The sequence below is a fragment of the Dermacentor variabilis genome, chromosome 5 (genome assembly GCF_050947875.1).
Source record: "Dermacentor variabilis isolate Ectoservices chromosome 5, ASM5094787v1, whole genome shotgun sequence".
Classification (NCBI taxonomy): Eukaryota; Metazoa; Arthropoda; class Arachnida; order Ixodida; family Ixodidae; genus Dermacentor; species Dermacentor variabilis.
The window spans coordinates 179,232,592-179,248,437 of record NC_134572.1 but is presented as its reverse complement, the minus strand read 5'-3'; the positions used below and the strand labels follow the sequence as shown (position 1 = coordinate 179,248,437).

The 15,846-nt window shown below is 44.9% G+C and overlaps 1 protein-coding gene across 1 annotated transcript; it reads right to left on the bottom strand.

Annotated features, from left to right (window-relative positions):
- Positions 1-2,524: 2,524 nt before the first annotated feature.
- Positions 2,525-13,000, bottom strand: LOC142582049 (uncharacterized). The gene is made up of 3 exons (XM_075691469.1): positions 12,751-13,000; positions 8,616-8,742; positions 2,525-2,689 (listed from the first exon to the last, which is right to left on the bottom strand). Exons 1-3 carry the CDS (start codon positions 12,896-12,898, stop codon positions 2,584-2,586), a joined length of 381 nt encoding a protein of 126 aa, XP_075547584.1. The 5' UTR covers positions 12,899-13,000; the 3' UTR covers positions 2,525-2,583.
- Between the last annotated feature and the right edge of the window lie 2,846 nt (positions 13,001-15,846).

Here is a 15,846-nt window from a genome sequence, read left to right as displayed (position 1 = left end):
GACGGCTGAGGTTTCGACAGAATCAAACGCTTTCTCGTAATCAATGAAAGCTATATATAAGGGTAGGTTATATTCCCCACATTTCTCTATCACCTGATTGATAGTGTGAATATGGTCTATTGTTGTGTAGCCTTTACGGAATCCTGCCTGGTCCTTTGGTTGACAGAAGTCTAAGGTGTTCCTCATGCTATTTGCGATTACCTTAGTAAATAGTTTGTGGGCAACGGACAGTAAGCTGATTGGGCTATAATTTTTCAAGTCATGGGCGTTCCCTTTCTTATGGATTATGATTATGTTAGCATTCTTCCAAGATTCCGGTACGCTCGAGGTCATGAGGCATTGCGTATACATTTCGCGATATATTGAGACAAAGAATTTCAGACAGAAATTACCGCACCGACTGGCAGTGGTCCAGTGCCGTCAGCGCCTTCGAAGAGGGAGGGGCAGCAACGCAACGCTATATATAGCATGATCAGTGGCATCGGAGCCGTCTGTGGAAGAAGACTACCATGAACCCGTGAGCTGTGAATGACACGCTCTCGTTCGCGTAGTTACGCCGACGCCGACACTCAATCCAGAAACGAGCGCCCAAGAGGGACGCTCAAAAGTTGGGACGAGATCCTGCCTTACATAACCTTTCCTTACAACAGCGATAAGCAAGAAACTGCACTGATGAGTCGGTTCAGCCTTATTCACGGACGATAAGTAAAGACGACGTTGGATGCAATACTCCCACACGAATGCGATGGTGATGACACGGATGTAGATGCGTTTGCGCAATTCGCTGAAGAAGCTAGACAGCTCGCATGCGTGCGGATCTGCCAAAAGGAAGACTACGACACAGACCGCAACAACGCTCGCCATAGACGAGTAGCGTACGAAACCGGAGACAGATCGAGTGTGGGTTCGCAAGCTCACAGGAAGACGGGGACAGTCTGAGAAGCTCTAAAAGCGACACTTCGGACCGTATCAAGTACTACTACGCTTAAGAGGAAGCTTTAGCTCGGGCCCAACTCCGACGCGGCCTATTCAAACACATGTAAAAACGCAAAAACGTTTTTCTGAGATAACCCCCGGACCGATTTTAATGAAATTTGTTGCATTTGAGAGGGCAAGTGAAATTCTAGTGACTGTTGGTCGCGCAATTTCTATTTAGGTTCTGAATTTTGTTAAAAAGATTTTCAAAAATTCGAAAGTTTGAAAAAAATAGAAGCACGAAGTTTACAAATTCATAACTCTGCATCAAGAGCAGATATCGCGGTTCTGTAAACGAGATCCATCAGATCATTGAAAGCGGACAAATTCGATATGTCATTTTATATCTTACGTGAATTTGTTACGTTGTTTACATTGGGTTCTTCAAAACCTATATTTCTATTTTACCATATTTTTTGACATTCATGTGTAACGTATCAATTTTGTCCGCTTTAGATGTACTATTAGATGCAGTTCACGGAATTGTATTATCAATTTTCGTTGCTGAGTTACAGAGTTGTAAACTTGATAGTTTCGTTTTTTGAGAATTTTTGATTTTTGCCAATTTTTAATAAAACATTGACGACCTAAATCGAAAATTCGAAACCAACAGTCACTAGATTTTAGGTTTTTCTTTTAAATGCAACAAACCTCGTCAAATTTGGTGCAGTGGTTGCCGAGAAAAACGAATTCTGCTTTTACATGTATTTAGATAGGAGCACCCGAGCTAAAGCTTCCTCTTAAGTGACGTCTCCTATATATACGAGGTCTTCCCAGATAGCCCCCATTGCAGGAGGCGCCGCCAGCACATGCTTCAAGTTGTGCACGTAATACGCATGAAACAATATGTCAGCGAGTAACTCTGTGAGGTACCCTCCACAAGTGGTCTCCTGTAGCATCGGGGCGATGATTTTTTTAGAGAGATGCAAATGCCGCGTCTCTTCTATGTCGACGACAAAGGCAAAGATGCCAGCTTTAGCAGGCTTCGTCTCGTGCGTCGGCTTAGCGGAGATTAGAAGACGAAGACGTCTCTACGCTCCTACTACTAAAACTACTGAAGCAATCTCTTTTTGTTAATATGTGTCCTCGTTCCCAATCTTCGTTGTACCGTGACAATATCTACAGATGCTACGAAGAACGCCTTGTCTACGGTGCTCTTTATAGTCCCTGTTCTGCGTTAGGACGTTCAGGCCCTCAATTATTTCCTTGTCGCTGATATGGTACATAAACAGTCTGTTTTCTTTCTGCAATTTTTTGCAGAAACGCAACGGTTTATTTCCCTGGGGAAATAAACCGTTGGTGTAGTTATTTCCCCGCAATAGCAAATAATAGCGCAAACGTAACATCTGCTAAAACATAGGCAGCTTCTGCTACCAGTCGATCTGGCAGCAGTCGCTATAGGCATACAATATCTATGTTCAGAGAAAACAGTGACGAGTCCATGGACTCTACCATCGGCCTTTTGAGTGCATCGAACTTCCAAGAGCACATTTCTATCTCTGCGAAAAATGTAATGAAGATCAAAAGACGCGGGGAAGCTGTTTGACATACGAATACATCTTTGGCATTCGTGCTTCCGCGTAGAAGCGAATCTTTCTCTCTATCGTTTCAGTAGAGTGCGTCGCTGCAGGCAGGAAGGCAGCAATGCGGGAACGAGCTGTCCTCCTCCGGGCTTCGGCACCGGCGAGACTGCGACGCAATCCCTGGTCGGCACCTGAAAGTCGTGGACGTGAAGCGTTGCGATAACCAAGGTATAATGTACACATGATAGCGAAGACGCCATAGAAGCTCATACGTCTTGCAATGGCGGCTTGGACGGGATGGATGGATGGATGGATGGATGGATGGATGTTAAGAGCATCCCTTTGGAACGGGGCGGTGAGCTGTACCACCAAGATCGTTGTTATTATACTGCCTAATGTCCTACCTAGGTTAAAAAAGAAAAAAAGAAAAAAGAACACAATCAATTCACATAACCAAATTTCCTGACACCCTTTTGTGAACTTTTTTTTTGTACGTCTCTGTTATTTTTGTAGTTTGCCTACTTTTCTTCCACGAATCTTCCAATCGCCTCTTACTAATCTCTATTGCGGACAGCATTACTTTTCCCCTGCTCTCGCTGAACCCAAGGACTTCAAGGAGTCCAGTAGTGCCTAAATCGAACGCTGGGCAGATATCCTCACAGTCTAATAAAACATGCTCCATCGTTTCCCTAGCTTTACCGCAGCGAACACATGCTCCTTCTTCCTTCTTATATCTCGCTTTATAGGTGCACGTTCTAAGGCATCCTGATCTCGCTTCGAAAAGCAATGAGCTTCCCTTTGAATTATCATAAACTGTTTCTTCCCTAATTTCGATTTTTTTCGCTTAAATAGTTACTCATGGCACGTGTGTTTTCCATTTCCGCCAGCCATGAGATTATTTCAGCCTCCATCACTTTCCGCTTTACGTTCTTTGTTGAGCTATTGCTCACCCTACAGGCCACTACTTGGTGGTAATTAACCTTCCTAGTTCTTTTCCTCCACCGCGAATCAATGTTATTCCTGTACAAATACCTGAACACTCTCCCAGCCCCTTTACATTCTTCCGTATTCCTCCGTCGTTCTTCATAATAAAGTTTGTTGCGAGCTTCCCTCACTTCAAAACTAGTCCAGCCCATATCACCCTGCATAGCTTCATTTGTAGTCTTCAAGTGAGCTCCCAATGCGAGGTGAACTATTGACCTTTGGCTCCCATCGAGTCCTGATTGTACCCCTGATTTAAAGCAAGCAACCGCATTTTCAAAAGTAAGTCCTGGAGCCACTACACCTTTTCAGATACCCCGGAACACCTCCTACGTATTGTATACCATAGCCGTCTGTGCTTCCATTATGGCTGCATTGTTCTTCCCCTTTACTGTTATTGTTTTTCCTGTGTTTTCATATATCTATTACCTTCGTTTATCCATACACTGAGGTATCCATATTCTTTTACCCGAGGTATTTCCTGGCCTTGTATTGCCAGTCTTTTCACTGTTTTCATTGAATACCATAACACCTGATTTTCTAACGCCAAAATTCAAACCTAAGTTCTCGCCTTCCTGTGGACAGGTATTTGCCATACGTTGCAAATCCCTTTGCTTGTTAGTTAGCAACACAATGTCGTCCACAATATGTAATCCTGGAAGCTACTGCTCTACTACTGTACCCGCCTGTTTGTATAAGAGATTAAACCCGATATTACTTCTTTCTAGCGCCCTCTCCATCCTCAACATGTACATCATAAAAAGCAATGGGATAAAGGGCACCCCTGCCTCAGTCCCTTGTTGACATCAACTTTCTGCGCGATCATCATCCTTTCCGATTCAACGCAAACCACATTTTCTAGATAAATCTCTCTCAAAAGCTATAGATAATCGTCGCCTAAGCATTCCCCTTCCAGCATATCCCGCAATACGTTCCGGTCTACGTTGTCATACGCTCCTGTAATGCCTAAAAAGGCCATATATAATGGACTGCTTTCTACTCTTGATATTTCAATACACTGAGTAAGAACAAATAATTTATCATTCAAACGCGTACTTATTCTGAAGCCATTCTGAAGTTCCCCCAAAATGCCATCATTCTCTCCGCATACTTGCAGCTTTAATTTCATTGCCTGCATTGCTAGCCTGTTTATAACCGAGGCAATGGTCAACGGTCTATACGAATGAATTCTATCTTTCTGCCCCTTAACTTTATAAATTAATTTCATTCTACTTTGTCGCCAACTGTGTGGTATCCGTCAATTTTTAAAGTTTTTTCCTCTGCTTTCTGCAGAGTTTCCTTACTTTCTGGTCCTAGTTCATTATTGAGCCTAACGGGAACCTCGTCTAGCCCTGTGGCTGTGCGCTTAAGAATTTTGTCTTCGGAATTCTTCCAGTTGAAATTTTTCAGCAACAGCTTCTTGTCCGTCTGGTTCTCTTTCATGCTCTGTTTTTCTTCGAATACAACCTAATCATTGCCTTGGAAAAATTCGGCTGTTATCTTTCGGGTGTAATTTAATACCACTTCCCCTTCCAGTTCGTTTCCATCTTCGTCTAGGATATGTTGTATTGTCGCTGACTTCCTGACTAATAATTTTATGTGGTTCCAAAATATTCTAGATGCCGCCCTCTTTTTCTCACGTATTTCGGACAACAAAGGTTCACTTTCACCTTTTATCTTTGTTTGCACCAGTATTTGAACCATAGGCTTTCTCTCCCGGTATATTTCCCATTTACTGGCCAATTCATCCTGCGGCAACTGGGCCTTCTTTGCCTGCCTGTGCTCTCGGGATGCTTTCTGTCGTTCGGCGATTGCTTCTCGTATCTCCCTGTTCCCCCAGGTTTTCGGTTTCTTTTTCCTTTCGAACGAACATGTTTTTTATTTCTCTTTCCCTATTCCTGTCTTTATTGAACTTCGAAGCTCCCTTATTCCCACTCTTGAGCCATTTGCCAAGTTCTTCCTCGACCCTAGTGTCTGTATTTGTTATTTGTTCAGCGTTCAAATTGGGACTGGCCATTTTGCACTTCTTGCTCTCTTTCCCAACTACGCATCCCATTTTCAAAATGATGCGTTTATGGTAACTCCCTATGCTACTGTACCCTTCCTCGTCAATGACCATTTCTTTCTGCAATCAGACAATAATCAATGGTCGATTGTCGGTTTCCCGCTTCCCACGTGATTTGGCCTTCACATTTATGCCCTGTAATCACGATAACGAGAGATTATGTTGCTGACAAAAATCTAGAATTGACTTTCCATTGCTGTAGGTATAGCGCTCTAAATCTTCTATGTGGGCATTCATGCCACCTTATGGATAATTTCAGCATCATTCCCGAAACCCTTATTATCAGCACTTATGCATTCCACTAACTTCTGATTCTTCTTTGTGCAATTATTTCAGGACCACAAATATGTTCCACCCAGCTAAGTTTTTTTTCCCACTCATTGAACCTGATAACCAAAGATGCTCTTGAAAATTTGCATTTACGCTTTTCCATTTGCCTCCCTGATGGATGCGCAGTGCGATTCCCCCTCCTTTTCTTTCCAACTTAGTTTTGCTGCACCCTTCCCAAACATAATTTTAAATCACTGACGACTCTTTTGAGTCTCTAAGGTGCGTTTCTGTAATCGCATATATCTCTATTTGTTCTCTATATAGGTGCTCCTCATTCTCTGCCCACTTTTCCTTTCTTCTGGCCCCCTGCATGTTAATGTAGCCTGTAGCCTACTGCATGGTGAGCTATCTTTCTTGTTTTCCTCCTTTTTTTTTTTTTTGTCACCCGCCGTAGTTGCTCAGTGGCTATGGTGTTGGGCTGCTGAGCACGAGGTCGCGGGATCGAATCCCGGCCACGGCGGCCGCATTTCGATGGGGGCGAAATGCGAAAACACCCGTGTGCTTAGATTTAGGTGCACGTTAAAGAACCCCAGGTGGTCAAAATTTCCGGAGTCCTCCACTACGGCGTGCCTCATAATCAGAAAGTGGTTTTGGCACGTAAAACCCCAAATATTATTATTATTTTTTTTGTTCTTGACGGCGACGCTATTCTGATGTTGCCCTGGGGACCTTCTTCATTGCTACTTACTCTGGTCTGCTGCGCGTCAGTGGGCCCCCTAAAAGAGCAACAGCGCGACCAGCAAGTCGCCAGCTCACTTCTCGTCCAAGCCTGTAATTGAAGTGAATCCCGTCTCTTTCAAAACCACCAAACGTTCTCACTTCCCTGTTTACTTCGACAACTTCCAAACCTATCTCTCGGCCCATTTTGCATATCGCCTCATTAGCAGCCACTACGGCTCTTTGTACGTGAGCGTCACGTACAAGCACCTCTGGCACCGTACACATCACGATCGGAACCTGAGAGGACAGGTCGCGCAAGTCGTCCACCCCTTTAGCCAAGCGCTGGGCTAGTGCTTTTTCTTTCGTGTTTAGGGCGTCATTTAGCACACCTGATGCTGTGACAAGGTTGCGCACGTGGCCATTTTTCGCGAGCTTTCTTTCGCTCGCTCCACAACGGAACTCAGTGTCCGCCCTATAAATGTCAATACTGCAACCCTTTTATCACCTTTGAACCTCTCCAAAATTACGTCTGAGCACCTAGTCAGGTCTGAGTCGCCGGCGATTATCCCGATTCAACTCTCTGCCACCTCTTCCTTCTTCCCTTTGTCCTTTACCACGTGATTCCGACTTGACAAGGGGCAGTGACCCCTGCTCTCCTGCTTTTTGTGCGTGGCGGCCTCAAGATAGGTGCCGCTCTTTCCAGCTATCCCCTCCCCACGTTGCACGCATTCCACGTTATCGCGCTGAGATCATGTCTCTATGACCTACCGTCGTTTCTGCTACAAACACGCCACCAGATTGGATGCTTTAAGCAGAAGGCGATCACAACGTGCTCACTTTCGTCATGAGGGCGTCGAAAATAAGGTGAGTGGTACTCACTGCGCCGTTTGCGGGCCCAATTATGGTTTCGAAGTGATAAAAATCGCATTTCTCTTCAAGAATAACTCAACAACGCATGGCGTTTTAAAGCCGCCTAAATTGTCTTCTTCTACCTGCGGCATCCTCCACCACTGTAACGGTCGCGTTAGATGGAGTAATTAAAAAGTTAACGAAGTGATCTTAGTTAATCAGAGAACGGGCTCTAAGTGCTGCTCGAACATCACGTTCTCCCCAGGCTGGAAGCAGGAATGGTGGAGAAGATGTTATCGCATCGGATAAGTCCTACATATTTCAAAATGTGTTTCCTATTAAGTTAGATCACATGATGTAGCGCTATTATCAGTGCCACAGAAGAAAGAACACACAAATAAAGGACATCTCTTAAGGAAAACACATATCATTAAGGAAAACGTGGAAATTGAGGAACAGCAAAAAGGACAGGATGAAGAACGACTGAAGCGCTGAGTCGCACCTTCCTTTGTTTCGTAGCGCACTTTTTGTCGTGATGCACAGGTGGCAACATGCCCCCCCCCCCCCCAAAAAAAAAGCACGCTCTATACCTGCAATACATTTCCAATCGTCAAAATTCTTTCTTCAAGCGGCGTTTTGGTGAGCGGATATGTTATCGTTCTGCGTGGCAATTTCAAATCAATGAAAAAAGAGAGCGCTACGAAGACAAGGACGAAAGAACAACATGTACGACAGACAAGGCGCAATTTCAAATCATTCTCCTGTTGTTTCTCGGTGTTTTCGAGAATGTGATTGTTATGTTATTCTGCCATGGTGTTGGGCGTAAGATTATAACCATTCTTTCTCTGCGTCCAGACGTAATTTTTCACGTTACTGCATTAGCTGCGTAAACGCAACCATTACCGCATGCTTCTTTACCTTTTATATTTATACGCATGCACGGATTAAGTACTACTGATCCGACAACACAAACAATAACGCTAATGCGGAATGGATTTCACTCGTGTATATTTGCTGATGTGGACATTAACGCTCCATTATGTTACGTTGACTCTTGATACTTCTCAGCCACCATCTTCCGCACTTGTGGAGAACGCGATAAAGGCCACCGGTTGAAGAACAGTATCACAATGAGAACACAAGAAAACAGTGTTTTCTGCTAATCGTTGCTGTAATGCTTATAGGTCTTAACTTTCCCCCCGTGTAGTCGCTTCTTGTGCACATGTGCCCACCTGAAGTGGTGCACAAGCATGTCGCCCCCGCTGAACTTGCACTGGCGTCCCTCGCAGCCACCGCCGAAGTACTCGGCCCACGTCGGGTAATCGTAGGAGTCCGCCGCATAGGTGGAGCAGTAGACATCTGCCATATGATACGAGAAAAAAATGACACTAATGTGCGGCAAATAAGACTTGCGAGAATGCAACTGGTGGTGTACGGGTGTCCCAGCTAACGTTAGCGAAGCTGTTTAAAAAATATTGGCACGCGAGTCCTCTTCCGCCATCAGGATAACATTTGTGTACATATTAGTTGGATATAATTAGAAAAATGTTATTTAGAGAACATTTTACTTTTGCAGCTATACTGTTAAGGAGAATTCCGCAACGGTTTTGAGCGGCGGTCGAGGCCGGCGTGCGACGGTATGATCGATATCAAATGTAGATGCAATGCAACGTGTGTTGGAGCGCCCAATTTCCTTTGAAACGTAGTGATCAATAATCATAAACTAACAGCTACCTGGCCTGTACCTTATTCAAAAAAAATAATTAGGTTTGAGCTTCTTTTAACCAGTAATCAATGTTTTTTTTTTCTTTACACGTTGCTCCATAAGTACTTCACTTTGTAATTTTCAAGGGTGGTGAGTGCAGACCCCGTGGTGCTGCACGCCGTCACTAACAATAGCCAGCCGTAAGACATACACGGACGCTTAGTGTACTTTTGCAGGGCGTGAGAACTCGCTTATACTGCAGCGTCACTGCCTTTATTGTAGTGATTGTCAGGTTGCCATGTATCTGTGAAGGATTTCTGACTTCTGGGCATGACCGCCAATGAGAAATCTGTTACTGCGCCCTAAAGGATCCGAATCCGCTTGATTACGATTCCTTCGGCTGCGGTCGTCATGTGGAGTTCTCCTTCAGCGGAAGCGAACACCGACCGCTTGTCATTTCCTGGTGGTGACCGAGTCAGGCAATGGACGTAGCCAGTTCCTCCAGGTCACTTTTACGGCCACGGTGGTCATGGCGCTCGGGCGAGTAATGACGCGGCAATTTTCTCGTTTCGCGAACTCCCAGTAAAGCGTACAAAAATAATTACGCTGTACATCGCTTGCTGGAAACGGCGCAATTAGAGGCTTTCGCAAGCAATAAAAGACTTCCCTAGTCTAGTCACGCCCTCATCGACCAACCAATTCACTCACGAGCTGGCTCAGACAAAAATGACGCGTGTGTCTGAGTTTCAGTGAGCCTGAATGAGTGTAACTTCGATGAGTCTGAGTCCGAGGGACCATGAATAAAGAGAAATTTGGCGAGTCTGACTCCGAGTCAGCCCCGATGAATATCCTTTTCTTGAAGCAAAGTCCGAGTGAGCCCTAAGCAAAAAAATATATCTCGTGTGTGAGTGTCAGTGAGTTTCATTGGTTTCCAAGTTATGGCACGCTTGAATTCAAGAAGTAAGAAGTTTAAGACACGGTTAATATAATTTGCTTTAATTATCGCCCGTATATAGTACACAAAAGCAATGCTGGTGGCGGTGGAATCATGCCTGAACACCATAGTCTCATGATGTTATATATTGTAACAGCCGTTATACACATGGTATATGTTTGACGTTTAATCTTTCCCAGTTATTATAAACGAAATTGGGAACGCTGACCGCGTGTTGTTGCTAAGAGCAGCAGAGGTTCGCTAGTTAGTGCTTGCAGAGCGTGTTGTGCTGTATGAGGCAATTATCAACCAGCCGAGAGTCACGAGGAGTTTTGCGAGACACACAGAAGCATGCGTTAGGCTCGCAGTCAATGGACGGCGCATCGTGCATTGACGAACGAAACTTTGTGCACGCGACAACAGGCGCCGGCTCGCTGAGCAATTCCTATAGGACTTGCCTAACATGGGAGCACGCAAGTCGAAGATAGGCGATGCTTGTGACATGGGTGCACAGTGAATGAATAGGAAGGAAGGAAAGATTTGAAAGGCAGAGACATTAACAAGATTAAGTGTCCGGTTGGCTACTCTGCACAGGGTGATGGCATAAGGACGGACGAGATAACAATATTTTAAATATTAAAAAGAATAACAACGTGAACTGACGAGGACGCGACGGGAATGCGACGCACACGTGCTCTCGGGGTGTCGCCTTCTCGTAGTTCTCGTCATTTCACGCTGTTATTAACTCACTACACCCTAATAAATGTTTACGCTTTTTCAGTATCTTGCCACACAACAATAAACGTCGTCTGTCTTGTCCGCATTTCCTTTCTTTAACACTGCGAGCCCGGTACTTCCCAGTAACGAACGGTGTAGGCGTTATCAGCTCGGCATAGCATTGCCGACACGAAAGTAGCGGGCACAGCGTTTTCAAGAATGGAGAAGCAATCAAAGCAGAGGACAATTATTTTTGTGTGGCAGATATACACCCCAAAGGGTGTAAACGTTTTTTAGAGTGTCTGAATCAGAACCTACTAGGCTCTTGTGTAGCCCACCAACAACCCCAACACAGAAATAAGGCGTCGATTCCTCTATAATCTTAAGCAAAATTGCACCCTTTTGCCACACAACAATAATCGTCATCTCATTTGTCCGCATTTCCTTTCTTTAACGCGGTGCGTCCGGTACATCCCAGTAATGAACAGCATGCGCGTTATCAGCCTGACATAGCGCTCCCGACAGGAAAGTAACGAGGGAACCTTTTTCAAGAAAGGAAATGCGGGCGAGACAGATGTCGATTATCGTTGTGTGGCAAATATGCACTCCTAAGGGTGTAAACTGTTCTTAGAGTGTAAGAGTGCAGATGCGGTATGCCGCTCAGTGCAGTCGCAAAGTGACGCCGCATATTGCCTCGGCAGCCGCATAGCCGTTATCTGCCTTCTGCGCTTAGCAAATGGCGAGCACATCATTCAATGAGGGTGATCACCTGGCAAGTCTTCCCATGGCTCCGAATCACGTGCTCTCCCCAGATCTTTCTTAAGTCGCCCGATCATGCCGTTGACCGACGAATGAAATGCGCTCGCGTGCAGTACATGAATGTGTCGGACGCCAAGAGTGACGACGAAGGCAGCTTAGAAAGGGGCACTATCGCTCTCGGTCTGCGTTGACGACTGCAAGGCAGCACAAGGCAAGGCCGTGTCGGCTCACGAAAGCGATCTCGGCGTCGCCCTCTCTTCCTGTGTGTGTGCGCGAATCTACGGCTCATGATAGAGATCGGTATGATAACGAGACTGTCGCCGTGGTGGTAGCTAATCGGGGACGCCACATAATAATATTTTAATGAATCAGGGCCTGAAGCACTGGCTTTGCTTTAGTAATGAAGTTCGTGGGTCCAACTTTCAAAGGTTATCGATCATGTGTGTGCTTTTCCATTGAGCCGCATTGAGTGGCCAGTACCGGCTCGTCCGAGCAGCTCTAGCGCAGGAACTTTTTTGTGAATACGGGCGGTGATTTCTGGCCACGTGAACGAGGGACGTTCCGAATGTAAGTTTCGTGATTATTTTCGCACCGAAACATTATTGCAAAGACAAAGACAGTAAATATCATGCACTATACACCTTGCACTATTCTTCCACATAGTCGCCACCGAAATTGAGACATCTATCATAGCATGCAATGAGTTTGAAGAAAGCACTCTGGTCGAACTCGGTGGCCTGCGATTCAAGGAATTCTCGCACCACCTGCGCTAAATCAGCATTGTTTTGGAAGTGACCTCCCGAGACTGCGGCTTTCAATGCAGGAAACCGGTGCCCATTCATACTGGAAAACAGCACGCACTTCCATTGGCGACCACCTTGTAAGCACGCATATGTCTGCCATCGTGATTTGAACTCGAATAACCTCGAGCACGCCGGTCGGCTGCTACTTTCTCTTCTTCGGTGCTTTCCGCATGCGTCCTTCTTCCTCCGCTTACGCTCCTTCCGTCGGTGAAGCAGCAACGAGCTTGGATTCTTATGGCGATTGTTTGGCTTGACCTGGTGTACCGTATTCTCTTAAAAAAATCACGAAATTTACTCTCGGAGCGTCTCTCATATATGAAGTGACAAAGTAACACGTCCACGCTCTTCTCTTTGCACCACTGTGATATTTCTGCAACAGAACCGCGACCTCTGCCGAGCATGAAAACACTGTTAGAATTACAAATTCGCTTACGCTTTCTCGCACATACCTCCACCAGTCTGGTACGGTGTGGCGGCATACATCTCGTACAACACTTCTGCCTTCGTCATCTTGAGAGGAGCCGTTAGAAGCAGAAGGAAGGCCGGAGCAACGGGAGGCAAACGTCGCAAGAAAGCTATGGCCACTGCCCCCAGCATGGTCCAGTAAACCACGACTACCTTGGCCTGCAACTGTCAGCAAACTGTTGAGCCAGCTCCTAAGTGGACAACCTCGAGTCTCCGGCGTGAAAAGATGGCTAATGCGTGTTCGACTCGCAGCTGCTACTGCGTTTCACCAGCTGAGTTTACACGGAGACCGCTCATATGAATACGCGCACGTGGGTTTCGGCAGTGACGTCCGCTTCAAAGGGGCAGCTAAAATATTCACCGCACACACACACAAACACACACACACACACACACACACACACACATATTATATATATATATATATATATATATATATATATATATATATATATATATATATATATATGCCGCCTTTTCATGTATCGTTTACACCGCCTTTCTATCCGCTTTCTGAAAAAGCGACGATCGCTCGTGATCACGGCACAACAGTTGTGCATCTATATATACGCGCAACCATTCCTGGAATTCAGGTGTAAGGCCATAAGCACGAAAAATACACTATGGTACGGGTTCTTCTGGTAAAAATGATGTATTCACTGTTCGTAAAAAATTGACGTACGAAATATGCAGTCTTACATTTTAAGCGGAAGTCATATGTATTTTTAGACAGTCATACGTGGTAGCCATTAACAGCAGGTTCAAACAACAACAAAAAAAAAGATTAGGAGAAGCTTGTTTTACTCTATATACAGCGGGTGCCTCAATGTCAATGGCTACGAAGTTTGAAACCAGCGTTTTCTGTTAGAATGTAAGCTTGCTAACGTATAATCTATGTGCATCTGAAAAAAAGGGGATCTCTATCAAAGAGCATTCACTATTATTTTTCATAATCAAAAGCGAATTTGGCTTGATGCCTCACTGAGGCACCATGCTCGTCACAAAATTGCGTAGGCGTATCTGCATAAAAGTATTCAGGATTTGAACTAGAAATGCAAGTTCTTCGTATTTCACTCTGCCTTTGATTCGTGAATAGAATATTTGAAACCGTCCAATATTATTGCCAAAACGACGCTTCCTTTCCCTCTTCGTTTTAATTTCCCGCTACTACTGCTGCTTTTCGCTCCTCTATTGCCAAAGAATGCTTGGTGAATTCGTGGGTCAGAATGAAAGTAGGGTCGTCATCACGCAGTCGTTGTTGCACTACTTCTTCTCTGCTGGCTTATGGCTACAACACAGGACGATTAGCCGGTACCAGGTATAGTGCGAATCGCCAATGCACGGCGAATTGAGGCGGCTCTAAGGAATGCATGGGTTACACTAAAAAATTCAACACGCTGTCGTCGTCGTATCATTGTCATCCCTGCAGGCTTCTGGCTACATTCTAGAAGACTTGAATGTTGGGCTAGCTGGTTTTCCATAACTGGAACAAGTACTTGTTTCTTTGTCCACCTTTCTTTTGTCTGTGGTTTTTATTGCGCTAACTTGTTTGTTTCAGTCCTGGCTACATTCTTGGACAATTGGGCGGTACCGAGCACAGTGCAAGCAAACACCCTGCATAGTAGGAATACGGGCGGCTCTTACAGAATGCGTGGGTTATACTGAAAGTAAAGTCCCAATCATGCGGTCGTCGTCATGCGAATGTCATCCCTGCTGGCTCCTGGATAGTCTTGGAGGATGAACTGGTATACCGACCACAGTGCAAACAATAAACACCGGGTATAGTGTGAATCGACGCTGCTCTTGCCGAGTACATGAGTTGTACTGAAAGTAATGTCACTACCACGCTTTCTCGTCATCGCAACATTGACGTGCCTGTTGGCTCCTGGCTACATTTTTTCGACAATTGACTGGTACCAAGCGTAGTACAAGAAACACCGGATGCAGTACGAATAAAGACGGCTCTTGCCGAATGCATGCGTTGTACTGAAAGTACTGTCGGTATTTGTGTGCCACCAAGAATCTGCCGCGCTAGATGACAGGAAGATCACTTAAATTTATGCACTTCGAACCCAGACCAAAAGGGTTCCTCATGGGCAACAACCCGATGTATTCGCAGGCTGCGGCACAAATGTATGTATGTATGTATGTATGTATGTATGTATGTATGTATGTATGTATGTATGTATGTATGTATGTATGTATGTATGTATGTATGTATGTATGTATGTATGTATGTATGTATGTACGTATGTATGTATGTATGTATGTATGTATGTATGTATGTATGTATGTATGTATGTATGTATGTATGTATGTATGTATGTATGTATGTTTTATTTCTACAAAACATATTACTTTATTGCGGAGGGAAACAGAGGGGGAAGCTGCTGGTGGCAGCTTTACCGGCCCCAAACACCCGCAAAACAAATGCAGCAGCGGAGCAGAAACACAGTTTTACAGACCTCCTGTTGGTCGGTATATTTTGCAGCGGCGTCCTCACGGAAAAAAAGAAAGTGCCTTCAGCGCTTGAACCAAAAGTGCATGCATTCTTTGCTATCATACATACAACATACAGCATAGCACTAGATTATATTAAGAACACGCACAGAACAAACATCTGAAGCACATAATTGGTAATGCGCTCCTGTTAATAAGCCCAGGGGAGGTCCGCGCGTTCACATTCTCCTGTGGCTGAATAATGCACCAGAGCAGGAATTGAACCACAAAGCCTTGCCTGCTCCCTCGGCCATTGTAGTGGTGGTTGTGGTGGTTTCACAGCAGTGGTACGGCGTGTCAATATTTTATTTGTTTGCAAATCGAACAATATAACATACCTTGATAAACATCTCAGATGACAACAACAAAGCAACATGCATAAAATGCGAAAATAAAACACGACTCATTGCACTTGCTTACTTTAGATAATAGCATTCAACTCCTGTACGAGAGAAAAAAGCACGAATATCAGATGGAGAACAAGGCACAATGCCAGGTTTATTAACAATAAGACCGTTGAGTATCCGAGGTAGCCTGGAGCGTCATAGTTGCGATCCGCAGTTAGCGCGTGATTGGGGCAC

Excerpts from the sequence above, each read along its gene's own strand:
- LOC142582049 (XM_075691469.1), bottom strand. The coding sequence starts at position 12,898 with ATGCTGGGGGCAGTGGCCATAGCTTTCTTGCGACGTTTGCCTCCCGTT. Across the intron at positions 8,743-12,750 it reads ACCGTACCAGACTGGTGGAG|ATGTCTACTGCTCCACCTAT; the intron begins GTATGTGCGAGA and ends ATCATATGGCAG. Across the intron at positions 2,690-8,615 it reads ATGCTTGTGCACCACTTCAG|GTGCCGACCAGGGATTGCGT; the intron begins GTGGGCACATGT and ends CACGACTTTCAG.